General features: G+C 40.5%; 1 protein-coding gene across 3 annotated transcripts in view; it reads left to right on the top strand.

Annotated features, from left to right (window-relative positions):
- The window catches only part of MRPS5 (mitochondrial ribosomal protein S5), a 35,273-nt gene extending 17,998 nt beyond the window's left edge, over positions 1–17,275 (top strand). For all 3 annotated transcript variants that reach the window (XM_003830979.5, XM_057301272.2, XM_034952422.2), the window contains 6 exons: positions 80–170; positions 3,087–3,133; positions 3,906–3,963; positions 4,259–4,321; positions 14,277–14,413; positions 16,903–17,275. In XM_003830979.5, the coding sequence (XP_003831027.1) occupies positions 80–170; positions 3,087–3,133; positions 3,906–3,963; positions 4,259–4,321; positions 14,277–14,413; positions 16,903–17,127 (621 nt within the window). In that variant the 3' untranslated portion in view covers positions 17,128–17,275. The remainder of the gene's footprint in view (positions 1–79; positions 171–3,086; positions 3,134–3,905; positions 3,964–4,258; positions 4,322–14,276; positions 14,414–16,902) is intronic.
- Positions 17,276–26,863: the final 9,588 nt, after the last annotated feature.

Below are 26,863 nucleotides of genomic sequence, written 5' to 3' on the forward strand. Positions count from 1 at the left end.
GCAAGGGAGGCGGCTCCCTCCAGTTCCCTCCTTCAGATTTTCTTAATGTGCAATATTTATGAGACATTTTGCCTTTTAGGTAAGAAACGTTTTCACTATGACTGCGAAAGAGGGAAGAAAGAAATCGATCCGTGTCTTGGTGGCTGTGGGGAACGGAAAAGGAGCTGCAGGTGAATGGGGAGTGATGGCATCACAGTGGCGGTGGTGTGCAGGGAAAGGCGTGGCACGGGCCATGCTGTGGAGCCCATGGGCTCATGCTGCTGGCCGGACTTTTTCCATTGATTAAACCTTTTAGTGGTTTGGGTTCACAAAGCTTGTGGTAAGTCCATGACTTCCCTTAGAGAGAAAAGAGAGAATAGATTCTACTGTACTTGCCTTTTCCTCTGAGGAAAAGGAATATTATAAAAGGCTGAAGACATTAGTTTATTATGTATAATAGTGGAAAATTAGGGAGAAAAACACTAAATGTTCAATAGGGCCATGGTTATAAAAACAGTGTAGCCATACACTGTAATATTCTGTATCCATTAAAGAATTATGGGAAATTAGTTTTAAAATAATGCTAAGTTAAAAAAAAACACAAAAACATTATATAAGACCATGTAAAATCCTAGTTTTGTTTTTTTCTTTTTTAAAAGTATATTTATGTGCCAAGAAAAGACTGGAAAACTATACACTGTAAAGGTTAATAGTGTTTACTCCTATTAATAGGTTTGCTGATGATTTAAATTTTCTCCTATGTATAGTTACCATAGTGGACACCTGTTTTTGAAATGTATTCATGTCTATTGAAGGAAAAGAACACAGGAAAATGGCCTAGTTAGCCCATACTGACATTTAACAAAAGTAATACATATATGTATAGTATGTGGCCAAAGGAAACCAGGCCTAACAGCTACTTTTGTAATTTTCCTAAATTTTATGTTCATATTATTATCATACATCTTTAAAAAATTTACATAAAGGGATCACATTATAGCCATAATTTTGCACCTTGATTTTCTTACATAGTATTATATTCAGAGATATTAATACTCAGATTAACATAAACATTCTCCTTGATTCGTTGTACTGGTTGCAAAGTGTTCCATTGTGCATGGATAATTTTTGTAACCTTTTCCCTACTGCTGAATATTTAAGTTGTTTCCAAATTTTTACTAATTATAAAAAACTGTACAGTTCGTTTATGTGTAATTTGTTTTACTTCTGCAAGTATATCAATAGGGGAAACTTCTTGCAGTAAAATTGCTGCCCCAAGGTTATATGTATTTTAAGTGCTGATAAATATTCCTAGATTGCCTCCCCACAAAAGGTTGCATCAATGTCTGTGTTCCTCTACACCATCTCACCCTTGCCAGCTTCGGGTTTCATCAGACCTTACTGATTGTCAGTATGATCTATGAAACAAATCTCTCAGTTTTGATTTGCATTTTTTAAATTATGAGAGCTTGAACACCATTTTACATGTTTATTGGCTGTTGTTATTTCCTTTTTGAGATCTGTTTGTTATATGCTTTGCCCGTTTTTCTATTGGGTGGTTATTATTTTTCTTATTGAATTGTATAAGCTCTTTGTAAGTTAAGGACATTAGCCCTTTGTCAGTCAGATATTTTGACTTAGGTTTTAATTTTTTTCCACACAGAAGTTTTAAGCTCTGTGGCAAATTTATCAGTCTTATATCACTACAGGGTTATAAATATTAGTTATCACTTCGGGTTTGTGTCTTGCTTAGAAAGCCTCATTTGAAGGTTGTAAATGTTAGTAAGTTTCCCCATATTTTCCTCTAGGACTTCCATGGTTTAATTTGTTTTGTTTAAACTAGGAATTGGCATTCACATCCTCTTTTGTCCCATGTCTCAGAGGTCCCTTGTATCTTATAGAGCAGTATTGTTTTATGTTATTTTCCCATGCATAATTTAAAAACAAAATACGTTGTTCAAAACAAAATACAGTGGCAGCAGATAATGGCAGTATCTCTGTAACTGCTGGTAAACTGTATTTCATAGTGAAGTGTTCATAAACTAAAGAGTCATTGATTTGGTTTCCTGGCTAATTAAAATCTGAATTCCATTTGAAGTTCCATTGAAATCATGGTTTTACTCTATAGCAGTGGATGTTTTTTCCCAACCTTTCTGATATTTTTTTCCTTCCTGAGACAGGGTCTTGCTCTGTCACCTGGGATGGAGTGTAGTTGCACCATCACGGCTTACTGCAGTCTCAACCTTCTGAGCTCAAGTGATCCTGCCACCTCAGCCTCTTGAGTAGCAAGGATTTCAGGCACCTACCACTATGCCTGGCTAATTTTTATATTTTTTGTAGAGATGGGGTCTCACTATGTTGCCCGGGCTTATCTTGAACTCGAGCTCAAGCAATCTGTCCATCTTGGCCTCCCAAAGTGCTGGGATTATAGGCGTGAGCCACTGCACCTGGCCCCTTTCTGATTATTTTAATCTATCTTTAAATGTTCAAAGTGATTAGCCTAATTCATTTAAAGCATATTTAGTTTTTTTTAAATTGAGTGTATTTTATCTAGCTATTTTTAAAAGGCAGCATCTAACCTTGGATTTTATAAATACATCTAAATTTGTTATTTCCACAATGCTTCAAAACAGATCTCTATAGCCTCGTGCTTTGTTATTGTTAGGTTTTTTTTTTGTTTTGAGACAGGGTCTTGCTCTATCTGGAGTGCAGTGGCACAGTCATAGCTCACTGTACCCTCAAACTCCTAAACTCAAGTAATCCTCCCATCTCAGCCTCCTGAGTAGTTGGGACCACAGTCATGCACCAGCATGCCTGGCTAATTTTTTAAATTTTGTTCTTAATAGAGACAGAGTCTTGCTGTGTTGTTCAGGCTGGTCTCAAACTCCTGGGCTCAAGCGATCCTCCCACCTCAGGCTCCTAAAGTGCTGAGATTATGGATGTGAATCATTACACCCAGCCTGTTACTGGTTTTGTATAGCAAGTCTTGTGGGTGGTGGAAAGATGAAGTGCTATGAAATATTGTAGGAGCAGAAACTTGAAATGTGGCAAAACCCACATGGGCTAAATTTCTGTCTCTTTTCTTATTTTTGCTTTTTTGTTTAAAGGTTTTTCTATTGGGAAAGCTACTGATCGGATGGATGCTTTCAGGAAAGTATGTACATTTTTTTTCTTTGTTGACACTCAGTAAAAGATTAGTAAGCTATATGCCAGACACAGTGGAACAATAATAATTTGTCCCAGAACCTTCCCATGAGGCTTGCTGTCAAGGGTTAATTCGCTCATAAAAATCAGTTTCAGAAGTACTTATATTCCTTTGCACCATTTTTTATCAGATTTGTAATTGTCTAGCCAAGTTATGAGACAATTGTGGAAGTTTGAACACTGACAGAATGTTTGAAGATACTAAGGAATTGTTACTTTTTTTTTTTTTTTTGAGACATTGTCTCACTCTTGTCACCCAGGCTGGAGTGCAGTGGCACGATCTCGGCTCACTGCAACCTCCGCCTCCTGAATTCAAGTGATTCTCCTGCCTCCGCCTCCCAAGTAGCTGGGATTACAGGTGCCCACCACCACACCCGGCTAACTTTTGTATTTTTGGTAGAGATGGGGTTTCTCCATGTTGGTCAGACTGATCTCGAACTCCTGATCTCAAGTGATTGGCCTGCCTCGGCCTCCCAAAGTGCTGGGATTATAGATGTGAGCCACCATGCCTAGCCAGGAATTATTGTTAATTTTTTTAGGGGTGATAGTGATATTGTAGTTAAGAGTTTTAAAAAATAAGTCCTTATATTTTAGAAGTATATACTAACCTTTTTGTGTAAGTGAATTTTTGATAATGAAACATTTTTATTAAAAGTGTTTTTGGAATCCTTGAAAAGATGTAAATTTCAACAATAGAGTTAAGAAAAACATTTTCCTTTCAGGCAAAGAACAGAGCAGTTCACCATTTGCATTATATAGAACGATATGAAGACCATACAAGTGAGTGATAATCTATTTTTTTTTTTAATTTGCAGGATTACATTTGTTAAAGTCTGTGTGACAATGTATCTCTATAGGTATCTTTGTGTTTCTCTCTTATTACATTCTTACAAATATATGAAGTGTGAAAACAAATCTAAGAAGGTTACTAAAATGAATGAAATCAGAGCTTACCATTTATCTTTGGTCAATATGTGCTGGCTGTTGAGGCTAGTATACATTGCTTTGTGATATTTGCAAAGGCTTATTAAAGCCACATACCTAATCCTTTTGTGTTTATGTTTTTACCCTCCAGTATTCCATGATATTTCGTTAAGATTTAAAAGGACGCATATCAAGATGAAGAAACAACCCAAAGGTAACTTTAAAACTCTTACCATTTGTTGATGATAAAGCAGAGAAATTATAACAGTTCTATCCTCTCCTCTATTTTTGTTCATCTTTAGTTGAACTCATCTTGGAAACACCAAAATGTAAAAGGCTTATGTTAGATTTAAGAACGATGAGGCTCTTGGAGAAATAAGAATAGTCAAGGCACACAGGCTACTGTGAGCACAGGCCTGTTCCAGGAATAATTTACGGTGGGGAGAGCACATTGGAAACGGGAAATAGCACCTGAGTGAGTAGTAGGGTTTGGAGGAGTGGGAACATTAGTTCCTCATAGGGAATTCATTGATGCATTTAGGTGTTTCAGTTCTGACTCAGGTCCAGGTGTTTAGTGCTCATCAAATTCTGATTGAATGCCTTCTGTGATCTGGGTGCTATGCTAAGCACTAGGGATGATGCAGAGATGGCCTTTCCTGTTTTGTGGACAAGCAGGCAGGCAGGCAGAGTTCAGGGTCATGGGCTAGGGCAGTCATGCCTAGTGGTCTCTGAGTGTAGGATTCTTGAACCTGCTGATTTGCATTTCACCTGTAGTTCTACAGTAAAAAATGATTTTATATAACTTTTGGTATATAAGTCTCAAAAAGTGTGAGTCAGAAGAGATGAAACATTATATTTAAAATTTCATATCAAAGCTTCTAATACAACGTTGCTAGAGCCATGGCTTGGAAATAAATCAGGAAAAAACCCTCAAATACAGAATCAGTTGTGTTAATGCACTAGAACTTGCCTTCTGCTTTAAAGCCATAATTAATCATTTAAATGCTGGATAAAAACCATGTGTTTTGTCATTAGAAAAGGTGTTGAGTGGACTTCAAGGTTTAGATCTGTGCTGTCCCATACAGCAGCCACTAGTCACTAGCGGGCCTGGCTATTGAGCACGTAATATGTGGCTATTGAGATGTGCTCTAATTATCAAATACACACCAGGATTCAAAGACCTAGTACAAAAAAAGAATATAAAATATCTCAAAAATATTATTGTATTGATTACATTTTAAATGATAATGTTTGGACATATTGGGTTAATAAAACACATCACTAAATAAACTTTTTAAAAAAACTTCAAAATGCATCTATGAGAACATTTGAAATTATATATATGGCTTCTGCTTACGGCTTGGATCATGTTTATGTTGGGCAGCATAGTTTAGACACATTTATATCTCAATGATGTTTGAATGACTGCTACAACTTTTTTTTTTTTTAATTTTAAAAATAATTTTTGGCCGGGCACGGTGGCTCACGCCTGTAATACCAGCACTTTGAGAGGCTGAGGTGGTTGGATCACGAGGTCCGGAGATTGAGACCATCTTGGCTAACATGGTGAAACCCCGTCTCTACTAAAAATACAAAAAATTAGCTGGGCGCAGTGGCGGGCGCCTGTAGTCCCAGCTACTCGGGAGGCTGAGGCAGGAGAATGGGGTGAACCTGGGAGGTGGAACTTGCAGCGAGCCGAGATATCACCACTGCAGTCCAGCCTGGGTGAAAGAGCAAGACTAGTCTCAAAAAAATAATAATAATAATAATAATAATTTTTATTTCTCTGGCAAGGTCCCCATATGTTTATGTATTATATTCATGTTTTCTTTCTTTCTTTCTTTTTAAATTATACTTTAAGTTCTAGGGTACATGTGCACAATGTGCAGGTTTGTTACATAGGTATCCATGTGTCACGCTGGTTTGCTGAACCCATTAACTCGTCATTTACATTAGGTATATCTCCTAATGCTATCCCTCCCCCACTGCCCCCAACCCACCACAGGCCCCAGTGTGTGATGTTCCCCACCCTGTGTCCAAGTGTTCTCATTGTTCAGTTCCCACCTATGAGTGAGAACATGTGGTGTTTGGTTTTCTGTCCTTGCGATAGTTTGCTCAGAATGATGGTTTCCAGCTTCATGTCCCTACAAAGGACATGAAACTCATCCTTTTTTATGGCTGCATAGTATTCCGTGGTATATATGTACCACATTTTCGTAATCCAGTCTATCATTGATGGACATTTGGGTTGATTCCAAGTCTTTGCTATTGTGAATAGTGCCGCAATAAACATGTGTGCATGTGTCTTTATAATAGCATGATTTATAATGCTTTGGGTATATACCCAGTAATGGGATGGCTGGGTCAAATGGTATTTCTAGTTCTAGATCCCTGAGGAATCGCCACACTGTCTTCCACAATGGTTGAACTAGTTTACAGCCCCACCAACAGTGTAAAAGCCGTCCTGTTTCTTTACATCCTCTCCAGCACCTGTTGTTTCCTGACTTTTTAATGATTGCCATTCTAACTGGTGTGAGATGGTATCTCATTGTGATTTTGATTTGCAAAACCAGTGATGATGAGCATTTTTTCATGTGTCTGTTGGCTGCATAAATGTCTTCTTTTGAAAAGTGTCTGTTCATATCCTTTGCCCACTTTTTGATGGGGTAGTTTGATTTTTTCTTGTAAATTTGTTTGAGTTCTTTGTAGATTCTGGATATTAGCCTTTTGTCAGATGGGTAGATTATAAAAATTTTCTCCCATTCAGTAGGTTGCCTGTTCACTCTGATGGTAGTTTCTTTTGCCATGCAGAAGCTCTTTAGTTTAATTAGATCCCATTTGTCAATTTTGGCTTTTGTTGACATTGCTTTTGGTGTTTTAGTCATGAATTCCTTGCCCATGCCTATGACCTGAATGGTATTGCCTTGGTTTTCTTCTAGGGTTTTTAGTCTAACATTTAAGTCTTTAATCCATCTTGAATTAATTTTTGTATAAGGTGTAAGGAAGGGATCCAGTTTCACTTTCTACATATGGCTAGCCAGTTTTCCCAGTACCATTTATTAAATAGGGAATCCTTTCCCCATTGCTTGTTTTTGTCAGGTTTGTCAAAGATCAGATGGTTGTAGATGTGTGGTGTTGTTTCTGAGGCCTCTGTTCGATTCCATTGGTCTATATCTCTGTTTTGGTACCAGTACCATGCTGTTTTGGTTACTGTAGCCTTGTAGTATAGTTTGAAGTCAGGTAGCATGATGCCTCCAGCTTTGTTCTTTTGGCTTAGGATTGTCTTGGCAATGCGGGCTCTTTTTTGGTTCCATATGCTCCATATGCACTTTAAAGTAGTGTTTTCCAATTCTGTGAAGAAAGTCATTGGTAGCTTGATGGGGAGTCATTGGTAGCTTGATGGGGATGCCCAAGGTAAATTACCTTGGGCAGCATGGCCATTTTCACGATACTGATTCTTCCTATCCATGAACATGGAATGTTCTTCCATTTGTTTGTGTCCTCTTTTATTTCATTGAGCAGTGATTTGCAGTTCTCCTTGAAGAGGTCCTTCACATCTTTTGTAAGTTGGATTCCTAGGTATTTTATTCTCTTTGTAGCAATTGTCAATGGGAGTTCACTCATGATTTGGCTGTCTGTTGGTCTGTTATTGGTGTATAAGAATGCTTGTGATTTTTGCACATTGATTTTGTATCCTGAGACTTTGCTGAAGTTACTTATCAGCTTAAGGAGATTTTGGGCTGAGACGATGGGGTTTTCTAAATATACAATCATGTTATCTGCAAACAGGGACAATTTAACTTCCTCTTTTCCTAATTGAATACCCTTTCTTTCTTTCTCTTGCGTGGTTGTCCTGGCCAGAACTTCCAACAGTATGTTGAATAGGAGTGGTGAGAGAGGGCTTCCCTGTCTTGTGCCAGTTTTCAAAGGGAATGCTTCCAGTTTTTGCCCATTCAGTATGATATTGGCTGTGGGTTTGTCATAAATAGCTCTTATTATTTTGAGATGCGTTCCATCAATACCTAGTGTATTGAGAGTTTTTAGCATGAAGGGCTGTTGAATTTTGTTGAAGGCCTTTTCTGCATCTATTGAGATAATCATGTGGTTTTGACATTTGGTTCTGTTTATGTGATGGAGTATGTTTATTGATTTGCATATGTTGAACCAGCCTTGCATCCCAGGAATAAAGCTGGCTTGATCGTGGTGGATAAGCTTTTTGATGTGCTGCTGGATTCGGTTTGCCAGTATTTTATTGAGGATTTTTGCATCGATATTCATCAGGGATATTGGTCTAAAATTCTCTTTGTTTTTGGTTGTGTCTCTGCCAGGCTTTAGTATCAGGATGATGCTGGCCTCATAAAATGAGTTAGGGAGGATTCCCTCTTTTTCTATTGATTGGAATAGTTTCAGAAGGAATGGTACCAGCTCCTCTTTGTACCTCTGGTAGAATTTGGCTATGAATCTGTCTGGTCCTGGACTTTTTTTTGGTTGGTAGGCTATTAATTATTGCCTCAATTTCAGAGCCTGTTGTTGGTCTATTCAGCGATTCAACTTCTTCCTGGTTTAGTCTTGGGAGGGTGTATGTGTCGAGGAATTTATCCATTTCTTCTAGATTTTCTAGTTTATTTGTGTAGAGGTGTTTATAGTATTCTCTGATGGTAGTTTGTATTTCTGTGGGATTGGTGGTGATTTTTTATTGCATCTGTTTGATTCTTCTCTCTTCTTTATTAGTCTTGCTAGCGGTCTATCAATTTTGTTGATCTTTTCAAAAAATGAGCTGCTGGATTCATTGATTTTTTTGAAGGTTTTTTTTGTGTGTCTGTTTCCTTCAGTGCTGCTCTGATCTTAGTTATTTCTTGCCTTCTGCTAGCTTTTGAATTTGTTTGCTCTTCCTTCTCTAGTTCTTTTAATTATGATGTTAGGGTGTCGATTTTAGATCTTTCCTGCTTTCTCTTGTGGGCATTTAGTGCTATAAATTTCCCTCTACACACTGCTTTAAATGTGTCCCAGAGATTCTGGTACGTTGTGTCTTTGTTCTCATTGGTTTCAAAGAACATCTTTATTTCTGCCTTTATTTTGTTATTTACCCAGTAGTCATTCAGGAGCAGGTTGTTCAGTTTCCATGTAGTTGAGCGGTTTTGAGTGAGTTTCTTAATCCTGAGTTCTAGTTTGATTGCACTGTGGTCTGACAGACAGTTAGTTGTGATTTCTGTTCTCTTACATTTGCTGAGGAGTGCTTTACTTCCAACTACGTGGTCAACTTTGGAATAAGTGCGATGTGGTGCTGAGAAGAATGTATGTTCTGTTGATTTGGGGTGGAGAGTTCTGTAGATGTCTATTAGGTCTGCTTCCTGGATATCCTTGTTAACCTTTTGTGTCATTGATCTGTCTAATATGGACAGTGGGGTGTTAAAGTCTCCCATTATTATTGTGTGGGAGTCTAAGTCTCTTTGTAGGTCTCTAAGGACTTGCTTTATGAATCTGGGTGCTCCTGTATTGGATGCATATATATTTAGGATAATTAGCTCTTGTTGAATTGATGCCTTTACCATTATGTAATGGCCTTCTTTGTCTCTTTTGATCTTTGTTGGTTTAAAGTCTGTTTTATCAGAGACTAGGATTGTAACCTCTGCTGTTTTTTTGCTTTCCATTTGCTTGGTAGATCTTCCTCCATCCATTTATTTTGAGCCTATGTGTGTCTCTGCACGTGAGATGGGTCTCCTGAATACAGCACACTGGGTCTTGACTCTTCATCCAATTTGCCAATCTGTGTCTTTTAATTGGGGCATTTAGCCCATTTACATTTAAGGTTAATATTGTTATGTGTGAATTTGATCCAGTCATTATGATGTTAACTGGTTATTTTTCCCGTTAGTTGATGCAGTTTCTTCCTAGCATCGATGGTCTTTACAATTTGGCATGTTTTTGCAGTGGCTGGTACCGGTTGTTCCTTTCCATGTTGAGTGCTTCCTTCAGGAGTTCTTGTAAGGCAGGCCTGGTAGTGACAGAATCTCTCAGTATTTGCTTGTGTGTGAAGGATTTTATTTCTCCTTCACTTATGAAGCTTAGTTTGGCTGGATATGAAATTCTGGGTTGAAAATTCTTTTAAGAATGTTGAATATTGGCCCCCACTCTCTTCTGGCTTATAGAATTTCTGCTGAGAGATCCGCTGTTAGTCTGATAGGCTTCCCTTTGTGGGTAACCCGACCTTTCTCTCTGGCTGCCCTTGATATTTTTTCCTTCATTTCAACCTTGGTGAATCTGATAATTATGTGTCTTGGGGTTGCTCTTCTCAAGGAGTATTTTTGTGGTGTTCTCTGTATTTCCTGAATTTAAATGTTTGCCTGCCTTGCTAGGTTGGGGAAGTTCTCTTGGATGATATCCTGAAGAGTGTTTTCGAACTTGGTTCCATTCTCCCTGTCACTTCCAGGTACACCAGTCAGATGTAGATTTGGTCTTTTCACATAGTCCCATATTTCTTGGAGGTTTTGTTCGTTTTTTTACTCTTTTTTCTCTAAACTTCTCTTTTTGCTTCATTTCATTAATTTGATCTTCAATCACTGATACCCTTTCTTCCACTTGATTGAATTGGCTACTGAAGCTTATGCATGCATCACGTAGTTCTCGTGCCATGGTTTTCAGCTCCATCAGGTCATTTAAAGTACTCTCTACACTGTTTATTCTAGTTAGCCATTTGTCTAATCTTTTTTCAAGATTTTTAGCTTCCTTGTGATGGGGTTTGAACATTCTCCTTTAACTTGGAGAAGTTTGTTATTACCGACCTTCTGAAGTCTACTTCTGCCAACTTGTCAAAGTCATTCTCCATCCAGCTTTGTTCTGTTGCTGGCGAGGAGCTGGGATCCTTTGGTGGAGAAGAGGCGCTCTGGTTTTTAGAATTTTCAGGTTTTCTGCTCTGGTTTCTCCCTATCTTTGTGGTTTTATCTACCTTTGGTCTTTGATGATGGTAACCTACAGATGGGGTTTTGGTGTGGATGTCCATTTTGTTGATGTTGATGCTATTCCTTTCTGTTTGTTAGTTTTCCTTCTAACAATCAGGTCCCTCAGCTGCAGGTCTGTTGGAGTTTGCAGGAGGTCCACTCCAGACCCTGTTTGCCTGGGTATCACCAGTAGAGGCTGCAGAGCAGCAAATATTGCAGAAGAGCAAATATTGCTGCCTGATCCTTCCTCTGGAATCTACGTCTCAGAGGGGCACCCGGCTGTATGAGGTGTCAGTCGGTCCCTAGTGGGAGGTGTCTCCCAGTTAGGCTACACGGGTGTCAGGGGCCCACTTGAGGAGGCAGTCTGTCCATTCTCAGAGCTCAAACACTGTGCTGGGAGAACCACTGCTCTCTTCAGAGCTGTCAGACAGGGACGTTTAAGTCTGCAGAAGTTTCTGCTGCCTTTTGTTCAGCTATGCCCTGTGCACAGAGGTGGAGTCTACAGAGGCAGGTGGGCCTCGTTGAGCTGCGGTGGGCTCCACCCAGTTTGAGCTTCCTGGCCACTTTGTTTACCTACTCAAGCCTCAGCAATGGTGGACACCCCTCCCCTAGCCAGGGCTGCTGCCTCACAGTTTGATCTCGGACTGCTGCGCTAGCAGTGAGCAAGGTTCCATGGGCGTGGGACCTGCTGAGCCAGGCCTGGGATATAATCTCCTGGTGTGCCGTTTGCTACCACCATTGGAAAGACACAGTATTTAGGTGGCAGTGTCCCGGTTTTCCTGGTACAGTCTGTCACAGCTTCCCTTGGCTAGGCAAGGGAAATCCCTGGAACACTTGTGCTTCCTGGGTGAGGCGATGCCCTGCCCTGCTCCATGGGCAGCACCCACTGTCCAACCAGTCCCAGTGAGATGAACCAGGTACCTCAGTTGGAAATGCAGAAATCACCTGTCTTGTGCGTCAGTCACACTGGGAGCTGCAGACTGGAGCTGTTACTATTCGGCCATCTTGGAACGGAATCCTATTCAAATGACTGCTGTAATTTTAATTTAATTGAAGAACCTACCTTTTAAAATCTTTCCTGTCTTCTAATCAAAGCTGTATTTTTCAGGTTTTTGTATGATCTAGACCATTACCTGTGTATTGGGGTTAATATTCTGATTTTGAAGCTAAAACAGTATATAATACTTTTAGACGTTTCCTGAATACATACACATTTATAGACATTTTGTACATACGTGTACAAATAGGCATTTCCTAAATGATGTGCCTATGTGTTACTAGTTCTGTAGGAGATAGAAAAGGTTTTACTCCAAAAAGGATGCCAGATGGCAGAACTGGATTAAGGAAAGGCACCAAAAGTATTTTTGCATCTTTGTGAATGTTGCAATCTTTAATGCACTGCCATGCAATATGAATCTCCCAAGAGAAATGGAGGGTGTGGTGTTCCCAAATGTATTTAACCGTGGAACACTTCTACTTCGGCTATAGAGCAGTATTCAGTTCCACACACAGCACTGCAAAACTTTGCCATATTTATTAAACAAGTGTTTTTTGACAGTCTGTGCCTGGAAGGTAGTCAAATCATTACCATCGGGCTATGACCACTGTCACGTGGGTGTTGTGTATGTGTCACACAGTGGCCAGTGTTCATGCAGTGTCTGTGCTGGTCCAGGTACTGTGTATTACACATCTCAGTGCTCATCAGCAGCACTGCCAAGTAGGTGTTGTAGGGAGGGATCTTCTTGTCACAGTCATTCAGCGAGCAGTGGCAGGGTAGAGGCTGCCTCTCAGCTCCTTCCAGAATCTGCATGATACCCCCTTCCACGTGTACCTCTCTCTAGGTGTGTGCACACCAGTGCTCATCCAGACATGGGTGCATTATGTTCACGTGTCAGCGGCACCTGTTCTGTGTGTACATAACTCCACCTGGAAGAACAGAGGACCCCATTGTGACCTGTCTTTAGCTATCCCCTTAAGTTCTTGCATGCTCTGCCATAATTATGGAGGCCACAGTTCATTGGCCCTTTCAAGTAGAAGGAATAGTTTTTGACCATAAAAAGTCAAACTAGAAAGCCAGTAATGTCCAACTTCCAGAGTAGATCTTCTGCCTTGGAGCAGAAGAGGTGTGTGCCGAGTTTTATGTCTGGCAAATAATGTTAGAGGCCAAACTTGGGCCCTGCAGCTCCCTCACTCCACCTGCATTTGCCAGGTACTGCTCCGGGCTCTGGGGACACCGCGATAAACAATATCCTGGCCCTTATGGGAGCCATCTTCCACTCAGGGGAAGCATTGGATAAACAGGTTTCGTTGAGTGCCCTAATCAGGGTACTGTGTTAGAGTAGGAGGGAGGAAGGCAGAAGGAAGGATGCCACCTTGAATAGCATGGTCACAGAAGGCCTGTCTGAAGAGGAGCAATTTGAGTGGGACCTTGAAGGTGAGAAGGAGCCAAGGGGGCAGAGCTGGGAGGACATTCCAGGCAGAGGGAATCCCAAGTGCAGTCCTTAAGGTGAGGAAGCCAGCAGGAGGTGGCGTGTCTCTAGATGAGGTCAGGGAGGTGGGCAGGACTCAGGCACAGAAGGCTCTGAATAGGCCATGGTGTTCTTTATATTAATCTCGAGAACAGTGGGAAGGAGGGATCTTTAAATGGGGAGCAACGTGTTTGGTTTGTGTTTTTAAAGCTCTCTGGAGAAGGAATTACAGGCAGAAAAGGGTAGGGCAAGTGGCTGGAGGGGAGACCCCCCAAGATTTAGAGGCCAGCAAGGAGGAGAGGACAGGCCAATAGCTAGGAGGAAATCCAGGAGAGGATGTGTTACCAAAACGAAAAGAGGAGCTTCTTCAGGAGGAGGAAGTGGACCCTCTGCTCAGGGCAACGGAACTATCAAGGAGGGTGAGAAGAGACGTGTCCCTCCATCCTTGGTTAAATGAGTCTGGGGTGCCAAGAATTTTCATGCATGTTTATTAATCTCAATAACAATCCTGTTTTTTTGCCCTCAAAATGTGTTCAAGATATTTGTAGATGTCATCTTCTTAATCCTTGTAGTATCCTGTTTGAGTAAGTGTCATCTTGGAAGTTAAGTAAGTTGTCAAGGGTCAGCTCACTAGGAAGTGGTGATACCAGAATATGAACCAGTTTCCCGAAGCCCAGAGCCTGAAGCCATGCGAAAGCCAGCAGGGTGACTCCTCCCGCTGCAGGCGAGTGGGCTGTGTTTCACCCGGTTTCTCCTTTTCTAGGTTACGGCCTCCGCTGCCACAGGGCCATCATCACCATCTGCCGGCTCATTGGCATCAAAGACATGTATGCCAAGGTCTCTGGGTCCATTAATATGCTCAGCCTCACCCAGGGCCTCTTCCGTGGGCTCTCCAGACAGGTAATCCTTTCCCGGGGTCTGAAACAGAAGTTCTAGTTTGTATTTCAGTTGTGTGTGTTGGGGCTACGATGCCCTGGGGCCTCCTGGAGATGCTTTCCTGGGGCCACCTGAGGAGTTGGGCATTCTTTGCTGTCTGTGACTGCATCAGTTTAGTTAAATCCACTGACAAGTTCATGAAAATTACCTTTTAAAAAGTACTTCATGGGTTTTTCGAAGCAGCATTTTTAAAGCCAATAATTACAATCTACATGTTATTATGAAAATAACACCTGCTTGTTCTAAAGCTCCAACAGTATAGAAAAGTAAAATCAAAAGAGAAAGTTCATTTCCTAATTTAGTCCTTTCAGTTGGGGCTAGGATGAAGCACCCAGGGCACCTCTGCACTCAGGGCAGGCACAGTCAGTTCCCTGTTACCTGTGTAGGTGGTTCGGACTGATGCCTGGGTTGGTAGGGAACTATGAACATTAACATATCAGGTTACTTTTCCTCATAGGTGGGAGCCCTGGGCCCAGCTCCCAATCACCCACCATGGAGGGCAGGGCTGTGACTGCACCGGGCCCCCATTCTTGGGCAGCTCCCCTACCTGCCCACGAGGGCTGGCCTGTCTCTTGAAAGGATGGGTAGACCTTAGCATAGGTGGATGAACAGAAAAGACAACCAGGTTCAATAGGCTCCATTTGCTGAACTCTGTTAGCTGAGGACTTTGGCAGGCTTCCTGACATTTCAGGAGTACAGTGGTGGGTTTTAGGTAAAGTGATCCATGGAGTAATTTTACATGTCTCTGTTTAAAGTAGGAAAATTAAAAGAAAAAGAAGGCTTTGGGTAAAAGCCTTCTGTTTTCTGAACAGCTTTTGTGTGTGTTACTGTCTAAAACACCCTTCAGAGCACTTGTAAATTGAAACATTAGAGGTTTAATTAAGATGTTGATTTTAGATAGGTTGTATTTATGATCCAGTAGACTTGTTCTGTTTTTGGTTTTTGGTTTGTTTGTTTTTGCTTTTTGAGACAGAGTCTCGCTCTGTCACCAAGGCTTGGAGTGCAGTGGCTCCATCTCAGCTCACTGCAACCTCCGCCTCACAGGTTCAAGCGATTATCCTGCCTCAGCCTCCTGAGTAGCTGGGACTACAGGCACGTGCCACCATGCCCGGCTAATTTTTGTATTTTTAATAGAGATGGGGTTTCACCATGTTGGTCAGGCTGGTCTTGAACTCCTGACCTCGTGATCCACCCGCCTTGGCCTCCCAAAGTGCTGGGATTACAGGCGTGAGCCACCGCGCCCAGCCTAGACTTGTTCTTTTATGTGATATCTTTGTTTTCTTTTAGTCTTTTAGACCTTCTGATATAGTTACCATATGTCATCTCTCCTAAAATGCCATCAGCTATAAAAGGTTGCATTATTTAATATGTCACTCAAAAAGGAAAAGATGCCACCACTTTAGGTGATATGCCTTTGATTGAAAGATACACCAATATAAATTATTTTGTTTATGAAATGGCTCATCTGTTTTCTAATTTCACACATACTGCAAGGCATTAGATATATAATTAGAATAGTGCAAGGCAGCCATAAGGCCTGGGATCACGGGATTGACATAGCAGGTATGTCATTGTACCATGAATAACGTCTACTGAACTAATCTGCCTGCTTCCAGATCTCTGTGGCTTCCCTCTGCAGTGAATCCCCATGGCCCTGTTACCCAGCTCATGACCAGTCTTGCTTCTTAGTACCACCCCCAGTTATTTTGAACCAAATCTCAGACATTTTATTTCAACCCTAAATATTTTAGTATGTATCTTCGAAAAGATAAGGATTTTTAAAAATACCCTGTAATACTATTATCATACCTAAAAAGTTAACAGTAACTTGTATCATCAAATATCCAATCAATGTTCATACAAATGAGCAAATTCCATTTGTTAGATTAAAAAAAAATTTTTTTTTTTTTACACAATGTGTTTGAATCAGGTTGCAGAACAGGTTAATGTATGTTTTTGCTATGCCTTTTAAATAGGTTCCCCTCCTCTTCCCCCACCCCCGCCCCGCTTATGATTTTTTGTTGAGGAAACCAGGTTGTTTGTTTTGTAGTGCTTCCTGGCCTGTTGCTGACTAAAATACCTGTAGGGTCCTTAATGTCTTATCTCCCCTATATTTACTGTAAATTGGTAGTTAGATCTAGGGGGTTGGTGAGATTCAAGTTCAGTGTTTGGCACAGCATGGTGCATAATCAGGAGGGTTTAGAAGGCAAGAGACCAGAGGCCAAGGCCCTTCCTCTGTCCAAGTTTGGGGTGGGCAGATGCAGCAGATGAGGCTGAAATGACTCCACCCATGACAGGTTATTAGAGTTTAGCCACAAAACACATTAACCCAAATCCACTGCAATGGCCTTTGAATACCCCCAGGCTGTACTGTTGTGGCCTGTGGAAGTTCCTGCTCTTTATGTTGCAAATGTACTTCAGACCTAACCTGTTCTGAATTTGGTCTTGCCTAGGAAACCCATCAACAGCTGGCTGATAAGAAGGGCCTCCATGTTGTGGAAATCCGGGAGGAATGTGGCCCTCTGCCCATTGTGGTTGCGTCCCCCCGGGGGGCCTTGAGGAAGGATCCAGAGCCAGAAGATGAGGTTCCAGACGTCAAACTGGACTGGGAAGACGTGAAGACTGCACAGGGAATGAAGCGCTCTGTGTGGTCTAATTTGAAGAGAGCCGCCACGTAACCTCTCTGGCCTTGTGCAGCCAGTTCCTGTGCTGCCCTGCACCTAGGAGAGACTCAGCCCCTCACAGCTTGGGCTGTTACCTTGCCTTTTGTTTGTTTTGAGGGAAGTTTAATCTTTAAACTCTTTGGAAATAAATAATTATAGCTTTCGTTTGTTGAGCACATGTTATATGCCAATGTGATAGAACCTTTACATACATATCTCAGTTCAAGACTACTTTAAATATTCATCCAAAGTAACAAAAGTAAATGAATTAGGGAGACGGGGTTAATAATTTGACCCAATCAGTAATAATGTACACAATGATAATTGCTGTAGTAATTATAGCTAATATATATGAACTCATTCATCCAAAGTGAATGTGATTAACTTCATTTTACAGAGCAGTTAAGTAACTTGACTACCGTGAGGAACTTCCAAACCGTTTTCCACAGTGGAAATGGAAGTTGTAGGCTACTATTGGGAATGTTCAATGGTATATTAATTGTATACCATTGCAATTTTGACTTGTATTTCCCTGATGGCTGATGATGTTGAACATCTTTTCATGTGCTGATTGGCCATTTGTATATGTTTTTTGGAGAAATGTCTATTCAGAGCCTTTGCCCATTTAAAAAGTTATTTTTTATTGAGTTCCTTATAGTTTCTAGATATAAGCCCCCCTATCAGATACATGCTTTACAGAAGTTTTTACCCATTCTGTGGAATATATATATTTTTATTTCTTTGCATACTCTTTCTGCCCCACCCACATCCTCTTTCTGGGACACTGATGACCAAAATGTTAAATCTTTTACTATTGTCCCGTGAGTCCCTGAGGCGCTGTTTATTTTTTTTTCAGTCTGTTTTCTCTGTGTTGCTCAGTTTAGGTAATTTCTATTGTTTTATCTTCAGAATAACTGGTTATTTACTCTTTCCTTTCCATTCTGCTCTTGAACCATCCATGCAGTACTTTAACTTTGACTGTCATTGTATATTTCAGTTAAAATTTCCATTTGGTTTATTTTTTATGTCTTCTCTTTATTTGCTGAGGCTATTTGCTGAGACTGTTTTTTTTTTTTCTTTAAATGGCTTCAAGAGTGTTTATAATTGCTCACTGAAGCATTTTTATGGTGGCTGCTTTAAAATCCTTGTCATCAGGTGGGTGTGGTGGCTCACGCCTGTAACCCCAGCACTTTGTGAAGGTGAGGCAGGAGGATTGCTTCAGCCCAGGAGTTTGAGATCAGCCTAGGCAACAAAGTGAGACCTCATCTCTACAAAAAGTAAAAGTAAATTTAAAAGTTAGACACACATGGTGGTGTACGCCTGTAGTCCCAGCTACATAGGAGGCTGAAGTGGGAGGATCATTTGATTGCAGGAGGTTGAGGCTGCAGTGAGCCTTGTTCATGCCACTCCAGCCTGGGTGGCAGAGTGAGACCTTGTCTCCAAAAAAAAAAAAAATTATTGTCATAAAGTTTCAACATCTGTGTCATCTTAGTGTTGACATCCCTTGAGGTTTTTTCTCATTCAAGTGTACAGTGTCCTAGTTCTTGTTATGATGAGTGACTTTGGCTGTATCCTGGTCATCTTCACTGTTATGAAGCTCTGGGAGTTATTTAAATCTCTCAGCATGCTTCCTCTGACGGTGCTGGTATGGGATGGGGCACTGCCTCGTTACTGCCTGGTGAGGATGGAGATCCAGGTTTCCTCCTGTCGCTGTCCTCGGGACCTCTGCTGAGGCCTTTCTGCTGGAAGTAGGAGGAGCACCCTAATGGCACCGTGGGATAGGGAGCAGGCCATGTTAGGCTGGATGGTGAAAGTTTTCAGCCTGTGACGTTGTCTGGTGTGGGTGGGTCCCCTTTTTTTGTGTGTCGTATTTTGCTAGAGTAAGGTAGTTATTTCCTAAAACTTATCTGTCGTGTTAGTTTTCCTTCTTAAGTACCTAACAAATATAAAGACAATGAACTTTAAGCAATAAAAGACAATGATCCTTTGGAGAGGGGAAACAAAATTATCCGTACTTACTATCTGCGGAGAGTCCGTGGTTCTAGGAAGGGTTACCCCATCAGGACCTGGCGGTCTCCTGGAGTTGAGGTGCAGTTGGGCAGTCGAAATGACTAGAGTTCACAGGGGAGAATGCCTTTGAGGAGAGAGTTGCACAGCAGGAGAACTAAGATCTGCAGAGAGTTTCCATCAGATATTTAGTTACACACTAATAGTGCATGCTGGTGAGGAAACTCACCCAAAAGAATTAGAGGGAACAGTGTTTGGAGTGGAAAATAGTGCCTGTTATCAACAGTCACAGTGGAAAACCTTGTAATCTAAGTGGCATTGGAAGAGAACTAAGATGCCCTAGTAGTAGAAAAATTAACTCTACATAAAAACTACCCCTGGTCCCAACTCAGAAAGCTTAAAAACAAGACCAAACTGGAACACAACTGTTTCAAAGTAACTTAATTGTGTTCCAGAACAAAGCTCAAGAATATAGGAATACAAAAAATATACCCAATAAAGTAAAATATACAATACTTGGCATCTAATAAATCACTAGGCAGCCAGGCGCGGTGGCTCACGCCTGTAATCCCAGCACTTTGGGAGGCCCGAGGCAGGCGGATCACCTGAGGTCAGGAGTTTGAGACCAGCTTGACCCACATGGAGAAACCCCATCTCTACTAAAAATACAAAAAAATTAGCCAGGCGTGGTGGCACATGCCTGTAACCCCAGCTACTTGGGAGGCTGAGGCAGGAGAATCGCTTGAACCAGGGAGGTGGAGGTTGTGATGAGCCAAGAACATGCCATTGCACTCCAGCCTGGGCAACAAGAGCGAAACTCCGTCTCAAAAAAAAAAAAAATACAAAAACAAAAACAAAAATACTAGGCATGCAAAGAAGCATGAACATAAGCTCATAATGAAGTGAAAAATCAGTCCATCAAAACTGACCCAGGAATGGCACAATGACAATCAGTAGACAAGGACATTAAAGCAGGTATTATGACTGTATTCCATATGTTCAGAAAGCTAGAGAGAAAAACATGGAAGATACAAAACACCAAGTTGAACCTCTAGAGATGAAAACTGCAATATCTGATGAAAAACGCTGAATGGGATTAACAGCAGATTGGACATCTCAGAAAAAGATATGAAAGAATTGGAAGACAGCAACTTAAACAGGAAAAAGACTGAAGAAGGTAGGAGAAATTGGGCATTAGAGAACTATGGGACAACTTTGGGAGCCAAATATGTGTATAATTGGAGTCCGTGGAGAAGGGAGGTATAAAAAACAATTTGAAGAAATGGCCGGGCGCAGTGGCTCACGCCTGTAATCCCAGCACTTTGGGAGGCTGAGGTGGGTGGATCACGAGGTCAGCAGTTCGAGACCAGCCTGGCCAACATGGTGAAACCCTGTCTCTACTAAAAATACAAAAATTAGCCAGGCATGGTGGCAGGCGCCTGTAACCCCAGCTACTCCAGAGACTGAGGCAGGAGAATCACTTGAACCCAGGAGGCGGAAGTTGCAGTGAGCCGAGACCGCGCCATTGTACTCCAGCCTGGGTGACAGAGCAAGTCTCAAAAAAAAGTTTTTTTGAAGAAATAATAGCTGAATTGATGGCAACTACTGAGACCCAAGAAATATAATAACTATCAATCAAATTTCAACTAGCAATAAAGAGGAAGTTTTAGAAGTGAGGAAGAGAGAGAAGATTAGGTACAGAGGAACAAAGGTAAAGATGACAGCAGCTTTCTTGTAGGAAACAATGCAAGGTAAGAGATGGGGAAACACCATCTTTAAAGTAGGGAAAGAGAGACATTACCAACCTGGAATTCTTTACCTAATGAAAATATCTTTCAAAACTGAAGGCCAAATGGAGGGTTTTCCAGACATAAAATCTGAAAGAATCAGCCGACTTGCCTTACAAGAGTTGTTAAAGGAGGTTCTTCATGCAGAAGAAAGATAGTAACAGATGGAAACCTGCTTCTATGCAAATGAACACTAAAAATGATAACTAGGTAGGTTATTATATGCATAAAGGATTTCATATATCCTTTTATTTAGATATCTTTAACACCTAATTGACCACTTAAAGTAAAAATAATGTACTGTGGTTTTCAACATGTAGAAGTAAAATAGATGATAATAGCACAAAGGCAGAGGGGAGAAATGGAAATGCGTACTCATGCGGTTCTTACATATTTGAAGTCGTGTAGTATCATATGAAGGTAGATTCGTTTAAGTTAAAGATATGCACTAGAAATTCGCCCTAGAGGAATCACTGAAGTGACACAGTTACAGCTATTATGCCAACAAAGAGGATACAAATGCAATCTTAAAACTTTTTTATTGATAAGTTTTAAGACTGTATTCTAAAATGAGGCAGGAAAAGAGGAACAAGGAACAGGTAGAATAAATAGAAAACAAGACGCAAGATAGTAGATTTAAACCCAGCCATATTCATAATCACCTAAAGTGTAAATGGTCTAAATGTGTTCGTTATAACCAGTTGGTTGATGGTGGTGGTAACTTTCAACTGTGTCCTTACTGATGTTCCTCCTGCTAGATCTGTCCGTTTCTGAGAGGGGTGTTGATGTCTCTAACCTGTAATACTGGATTCCTCTATTTCTCCTTGCAGTTCTATCAGTTTTGCCTCATGTATTTTTTGATGCTCTGTTGTTCATTAAAGATTGTTATCCAACCTAGGCAACATGGTGAGACCTCGTCTCTACGAAAAATTACAAAATCAGCCAGGCATGGTGGTGCGTGCCTGTAGTCTCAGCTACAAGGAAGCTTAGGCGGGAGGACTGTTGGAGCCTGGGAGGTTGAGGCTGTGATGAGCCATGTTTGTACCCAAAAAAACAAGGATATGTCTTCTAGGAAAATTGACCCCTTATCATCATGTCATCTTCCCATATCCTTGCTAATTTTCCTTGCTCTGAAGTCACCTCTGTCTGAAATTAATATAGCTACTCTCTCTTTTGATTCATGTTAGCATGATATATCTTTCTCCATTCCTTTACTTTTAATCTACATGCATTTTTATATTTAAAGTGGGTTTATTGTAGACAGTATATACTTGATTTTTGATCAAGAATCAAAATCTGCCCCTTCTGACAATGTCTTTCCATTCGTGTATTTAGACCTTTGACATTTAAAGTGATTCTTGATAGAATTGAATTAATGTCTGCCATAACATTACTGTTATCTGCTGCCCTTGTTCTTTGTTCCTGTTTTTGTTTTCCACTTTTTCTGCCTTTTGATTCCATATTCTCTCCTTTCTTGGCATATACTTTTTTTTTTTTAAGCTTTCCTTAGTGGTTACCCTAGATCTTGCAGTACACATTTACAACTATCCAAGGCCAACTTCAAGTAACAGTATATTGCTTCTTGGGTAGTGCGAGTACCTTGCATTAATAAAGTATTCCTAATTCCTCCCTCTTGTCCCTTGCTGTCATTCATTTTACTTATATAAACTATACTCATCAAGTACATTGTTGCTATTACTATTTTGAACAAACTGTTATCTGTTAGATCAACCAAGAAAAATGAAAAGTTTTTATTTTCCTTTCACCTATTCCTCCTCTGATGCTCTTCCTTTATGTAGAACCAAGTTTCTGACTTTTGTCATTTTCTTCTCCTAAAGAACTTTTAACATTTCTCACAAGGCATCAAATTCCCTGTTGTTTGTCTGAGAAAATCTTTATTCTCCTTTACTTTTGAAGGATAATTTCACAGGATACAGAATTCTAGGTGGTGGGGTGTTTTTTTCTCACTACTTTAAATATTTCACTCCACTCTTGCTTGCATGGTTTTTGGGGAGAAGTTGGATATAATCCTATTTTTGCTCTCTATAGGTAGGGTGTTTTTTCCTCTAGCTTTCAAGATTTTTTTAAAACTTTATGAGAAATACTGCACATTCATGATGCTCTCTAGTCAGAAGTTCTTTGAAACAATGCTGTCGCCTTGGCCATTCAAAGAATGGAGTAATCTGACTCATTCGTTGTGCAAATGGCCTTGCAGATAGCATAGGTTTTGTTTTTGTTTTTGTTTTTTTGAGATGGAGTCTTGCTCTGTTGCCGAGGCTGAAGTGGAGTGCAGTGGTGCGATCTTGGCCTACTGCAACCTCCACCTCCTTGGGTTCAAGCGATTCTCATGCCTCAGCCTCCCCAGTAGCTAGGATTACAGGCGTGCACCACCAAGCCCAGCTAATTTTTGTATTTTTAGTACAGACGGGGTTTCACCATGTTGGCCAGGCTGGTCTTGAACTCCTGACAAGTGATCCACCCACCTTGGCCTCCCAAAGTGCTGGGATTACAGGAGTGAGCCACTGCACCTGGCCAATAGCATAGGTTTGAAACTGGCCATTAAACCTGTCTGCAACCTTGTCAACTTTGGCCACTTCATCTGGATGGACGTGAGGTCCTTGGCACCAATGCCACAGTTGCTGGCAGAGTATTTCCATGGCACATTCACGTCCATGAACTCGCAGGCATTGTTTTGCACATTGAGGCTGTGCCTGATGCCACCATGACACATGCGAGCAGAGAAAGCTTTCAAGGTTTTTTCTTAATTTTTGATTTTCTGTAGGGTGAATATGACGTGTAGGTGTACTTTTTTGGCACCTTTGTGTGAGTGTGTGTGTGTGTGTGTTTTCCTGGATCTGTGGTTTGATATCTGATGTTAATTTGGGGGAATTCTGAGTCATTATTGCTTCAAATAGTTTTTCTGTTCCTTTTTCTCTTTCCTCTTTCTGATATTCCCATTAGGTGTATGTTACACTTTTTGTTGTCCCACAGTTTTTAGATATTCTGTTCCAGTTTTGTTGTTGTTGTTGTTTACTCTTTTTTCTCTTGGATTTTCAGTTTTGGAAGTTTCTACTGACATGTCCTCAAGCTCAGAGATTCTTTCCTCAGCTGTATCCAGTCTACTGAGGAGTCCATCAAAGGCATTCTTCATTTCTGCTATAGCACTTTTTACAATCTCTAGCATGTTTTTTACTCTTCCTTGGAATTTTCATCTCTCTGCTTACGTTACCTGCCTGTTTTTGCAGGTTGTCCCCTTTTTCCATTAGAGCCCTTAGCATATTAATTGTAGTTGTTTTAATTCCTAGTCTGATGAGTCCAACATCCCTGCCATATCAGAGTCTGGTTCTGATGCTTGCTCTGTGTCTTTAGACTGTTTTTTGTCGTTTAGTATGCCTTGTAATTTGTTGTTGGACAAACATGATGTACTGGGTAAAGGGAACTCCTTTAAATAGGCCTTTAGTGATCTGGCGAGTTAAGGTGAGGAATAGAAGCAGCTTCTCTAGTCCTGTGATTAGGTCTTAGTCTTTTAGTGAATCTGTGGCCTTGGGCCATAATCTTTACAAGTACTCCTCGGTTTTTACCCACTTAGAACAGGATAACAGAGTTGAGTATTTCCCTTCTCTCAGGTCAGATAGGCTCTGATAACACAGTTTATCATAAGGGCAAGACTTTTTGAGAACGCATTCTGTCGTATTTCAAAATGGTTACTTTCCCCGTTTCCTTGCCAGAAGCAGGAGGAGCCTGGTAGGTGTTCACTGTGGGGACATGGTAAGTTCCTGGAGGTAAAACTCGTAGAAATGTTCCCCACCATGACTGGGTCCCTCTGGAGTTTTCACCTTTCAAATTTGGCCACACTGAGCGTCTAGCAATTCATCAGTTACAGTTGAGTTTTCCCTACCCTGAACTTCTTCCTGGAATGGTTCTGCCAGTGGGTTTCTGCTCTGGTAAGTTGTGATTCTTTGAGTCTAGCCAATTTCTCAACTTCTGGAGACACCAGTTTGCCCTGTGAACTCAATTCTTTGATAAATCTAAGAAGAGGTTTTGATTTTTCAGTTTATTTAAGTTTTTACTTATTAGTATGGAGTGTTGGCCTCCAGGCTCCTTATACACCAGACCAGAAACCAGAAGTCTAAACATGTCAATTAAACAGTAGAAATTACCAGATTTCATTTTTAAAAAGCAAGACCCAACTATATGTTGCCTATAAGAAATCCACTTTAGATATGAAGACTGATAGGTTGAAAGTAAAAGGGTGGAAAAATAAACCACACTAATGTAAGTTCATAGAAAGCTGAAGGATATGTTAATACTAGACAATGTAAATTTCAGAGCAAGGACTATTACTAGGGATAAAGAGGGCCATTTTATAATAATAATTCATCAGGACAACATAGCAGTCCTAAACATTCAGACACCTACAAATAGAACTTCAAACGCATAAAGCAAAAACTGATTGGACTACAGAGAAAAATAGAGCCACAATTAATAGAGATTTTAACATCCCTGTCTCAGTAATTGGCACAAATAGAATTGGTAAGGATATAGAAGATGTGAGCAGCATTGTCAGCCAGCTTGGACTTCATTGGCTTCTTTTTTCTTCTTTTCATTTTTAAGAGATGGGGCCTCTCTCTGTTGCAGAGGCTGGAGTGCAGTGACACAATCATAACTCACTGCAGCCTGGAACAATGAAACTCAAGGGATCCTCCCACCTCAGTCTCCTGAGCAGCTGGGACTGTAGGCTTGTGCCACTGGACTCAGCTGATTTTTAATTTTTAATTTTTTTTGTAGAGATGGGGGCCTCACCTTTTTGCCGATGCTGATTTTGAACTCCTGGCCTCAACCAATCCTCCTGCTGTGGCCTGTCATTGACTTATAGAACACTCTACCACCAACAGCAAAATACATACTGTTTTCAAGGGCATACAGGACAGTTACCAAGATGGACTATGTTCTGGGCCATAAAACAAGTCTCCATAAATTTAAAAGGATTTAAGTCACACAGAGTATATATTCTGATCACAGTGGGTTTACATTAGAAATCAGTAGCATCTGGAAAATCCAAATATTTGGAAACTAAATGACACCTAAATAACCATGAGAAAGAACAAAAATAAAAAGGGGGAAATTAGCATTTTGAACTGAACAGACTAAAGCTACAGTCATTGACCTTGTGGTACCAGTGAAGATAGACACAGATCAATGGAAGAAAATAGAATATAGAAATACACCCTCCAAATGTGGTCAGTTGAGTTTTGACAAAGATGCAAAGGAAATTCAGTGAAGAAAAGATAGGAGAATAGGAGAAAGATAGGAGTGGTGGAATAGATGGATATCCATATGCAAAATATGAGCTTTGAACCATATATCACCCTATATACAAAAACTAACCAGTGATGTTTCAGACCTACATTTACAACCCAAAACTAAAACTGCTAAAAACCTAGACGCAATCTTTGTGACCTATAGCTACAATATCAAAGGCACAATCTGTATGTTGATAAATTGAACTTTATCAAAATTCAGAATTTCTTCTCTTGAAAAGATAGTTTGAAAAAGTCTTCCACAGACTGGGTGAGTCACACATGGAAGAAAATGTTTGCCAGACATATCTAATAAAGGACCTGTATTCAGGATACATAAATCTCAAAACTCGTAATTAGAAAATAACAATAAAAATGGGCAAAATATTTGGACACTTTACCAAAGAAGATACAGATATGGCAAATAAGTCCATGAAAAGGTGCTTATCAGTCATTAGAGAAATGCAATTAAAACCACTGAGAGATACCACCACATACATTAGAATGTCTAAAGATCCTTCTGCCAAATGGTGAAGATAGGATGAAATAACTGGAATTCTTGTACATTGTTAGTGGGAATGTAAAACGGTACAGCCACTTTGGAAAATGCTTGGGCAGTTTCTTAAAATGTTAAAGATATACTTGCCACATAACCTG

This window comes from Pan paniscus, chromosome 12 (genome assembly GCF_029289425.2).
Source record: "Pan paniscus chromosome 12, NHGRI_mPanPan1-v2.0_pri, whole genome shotgun sequence".
NCBI lineage: Eukaryota > Metazoa > Chordata > Mammalia > Primates > Hominidae > Pan > Pan paniscus.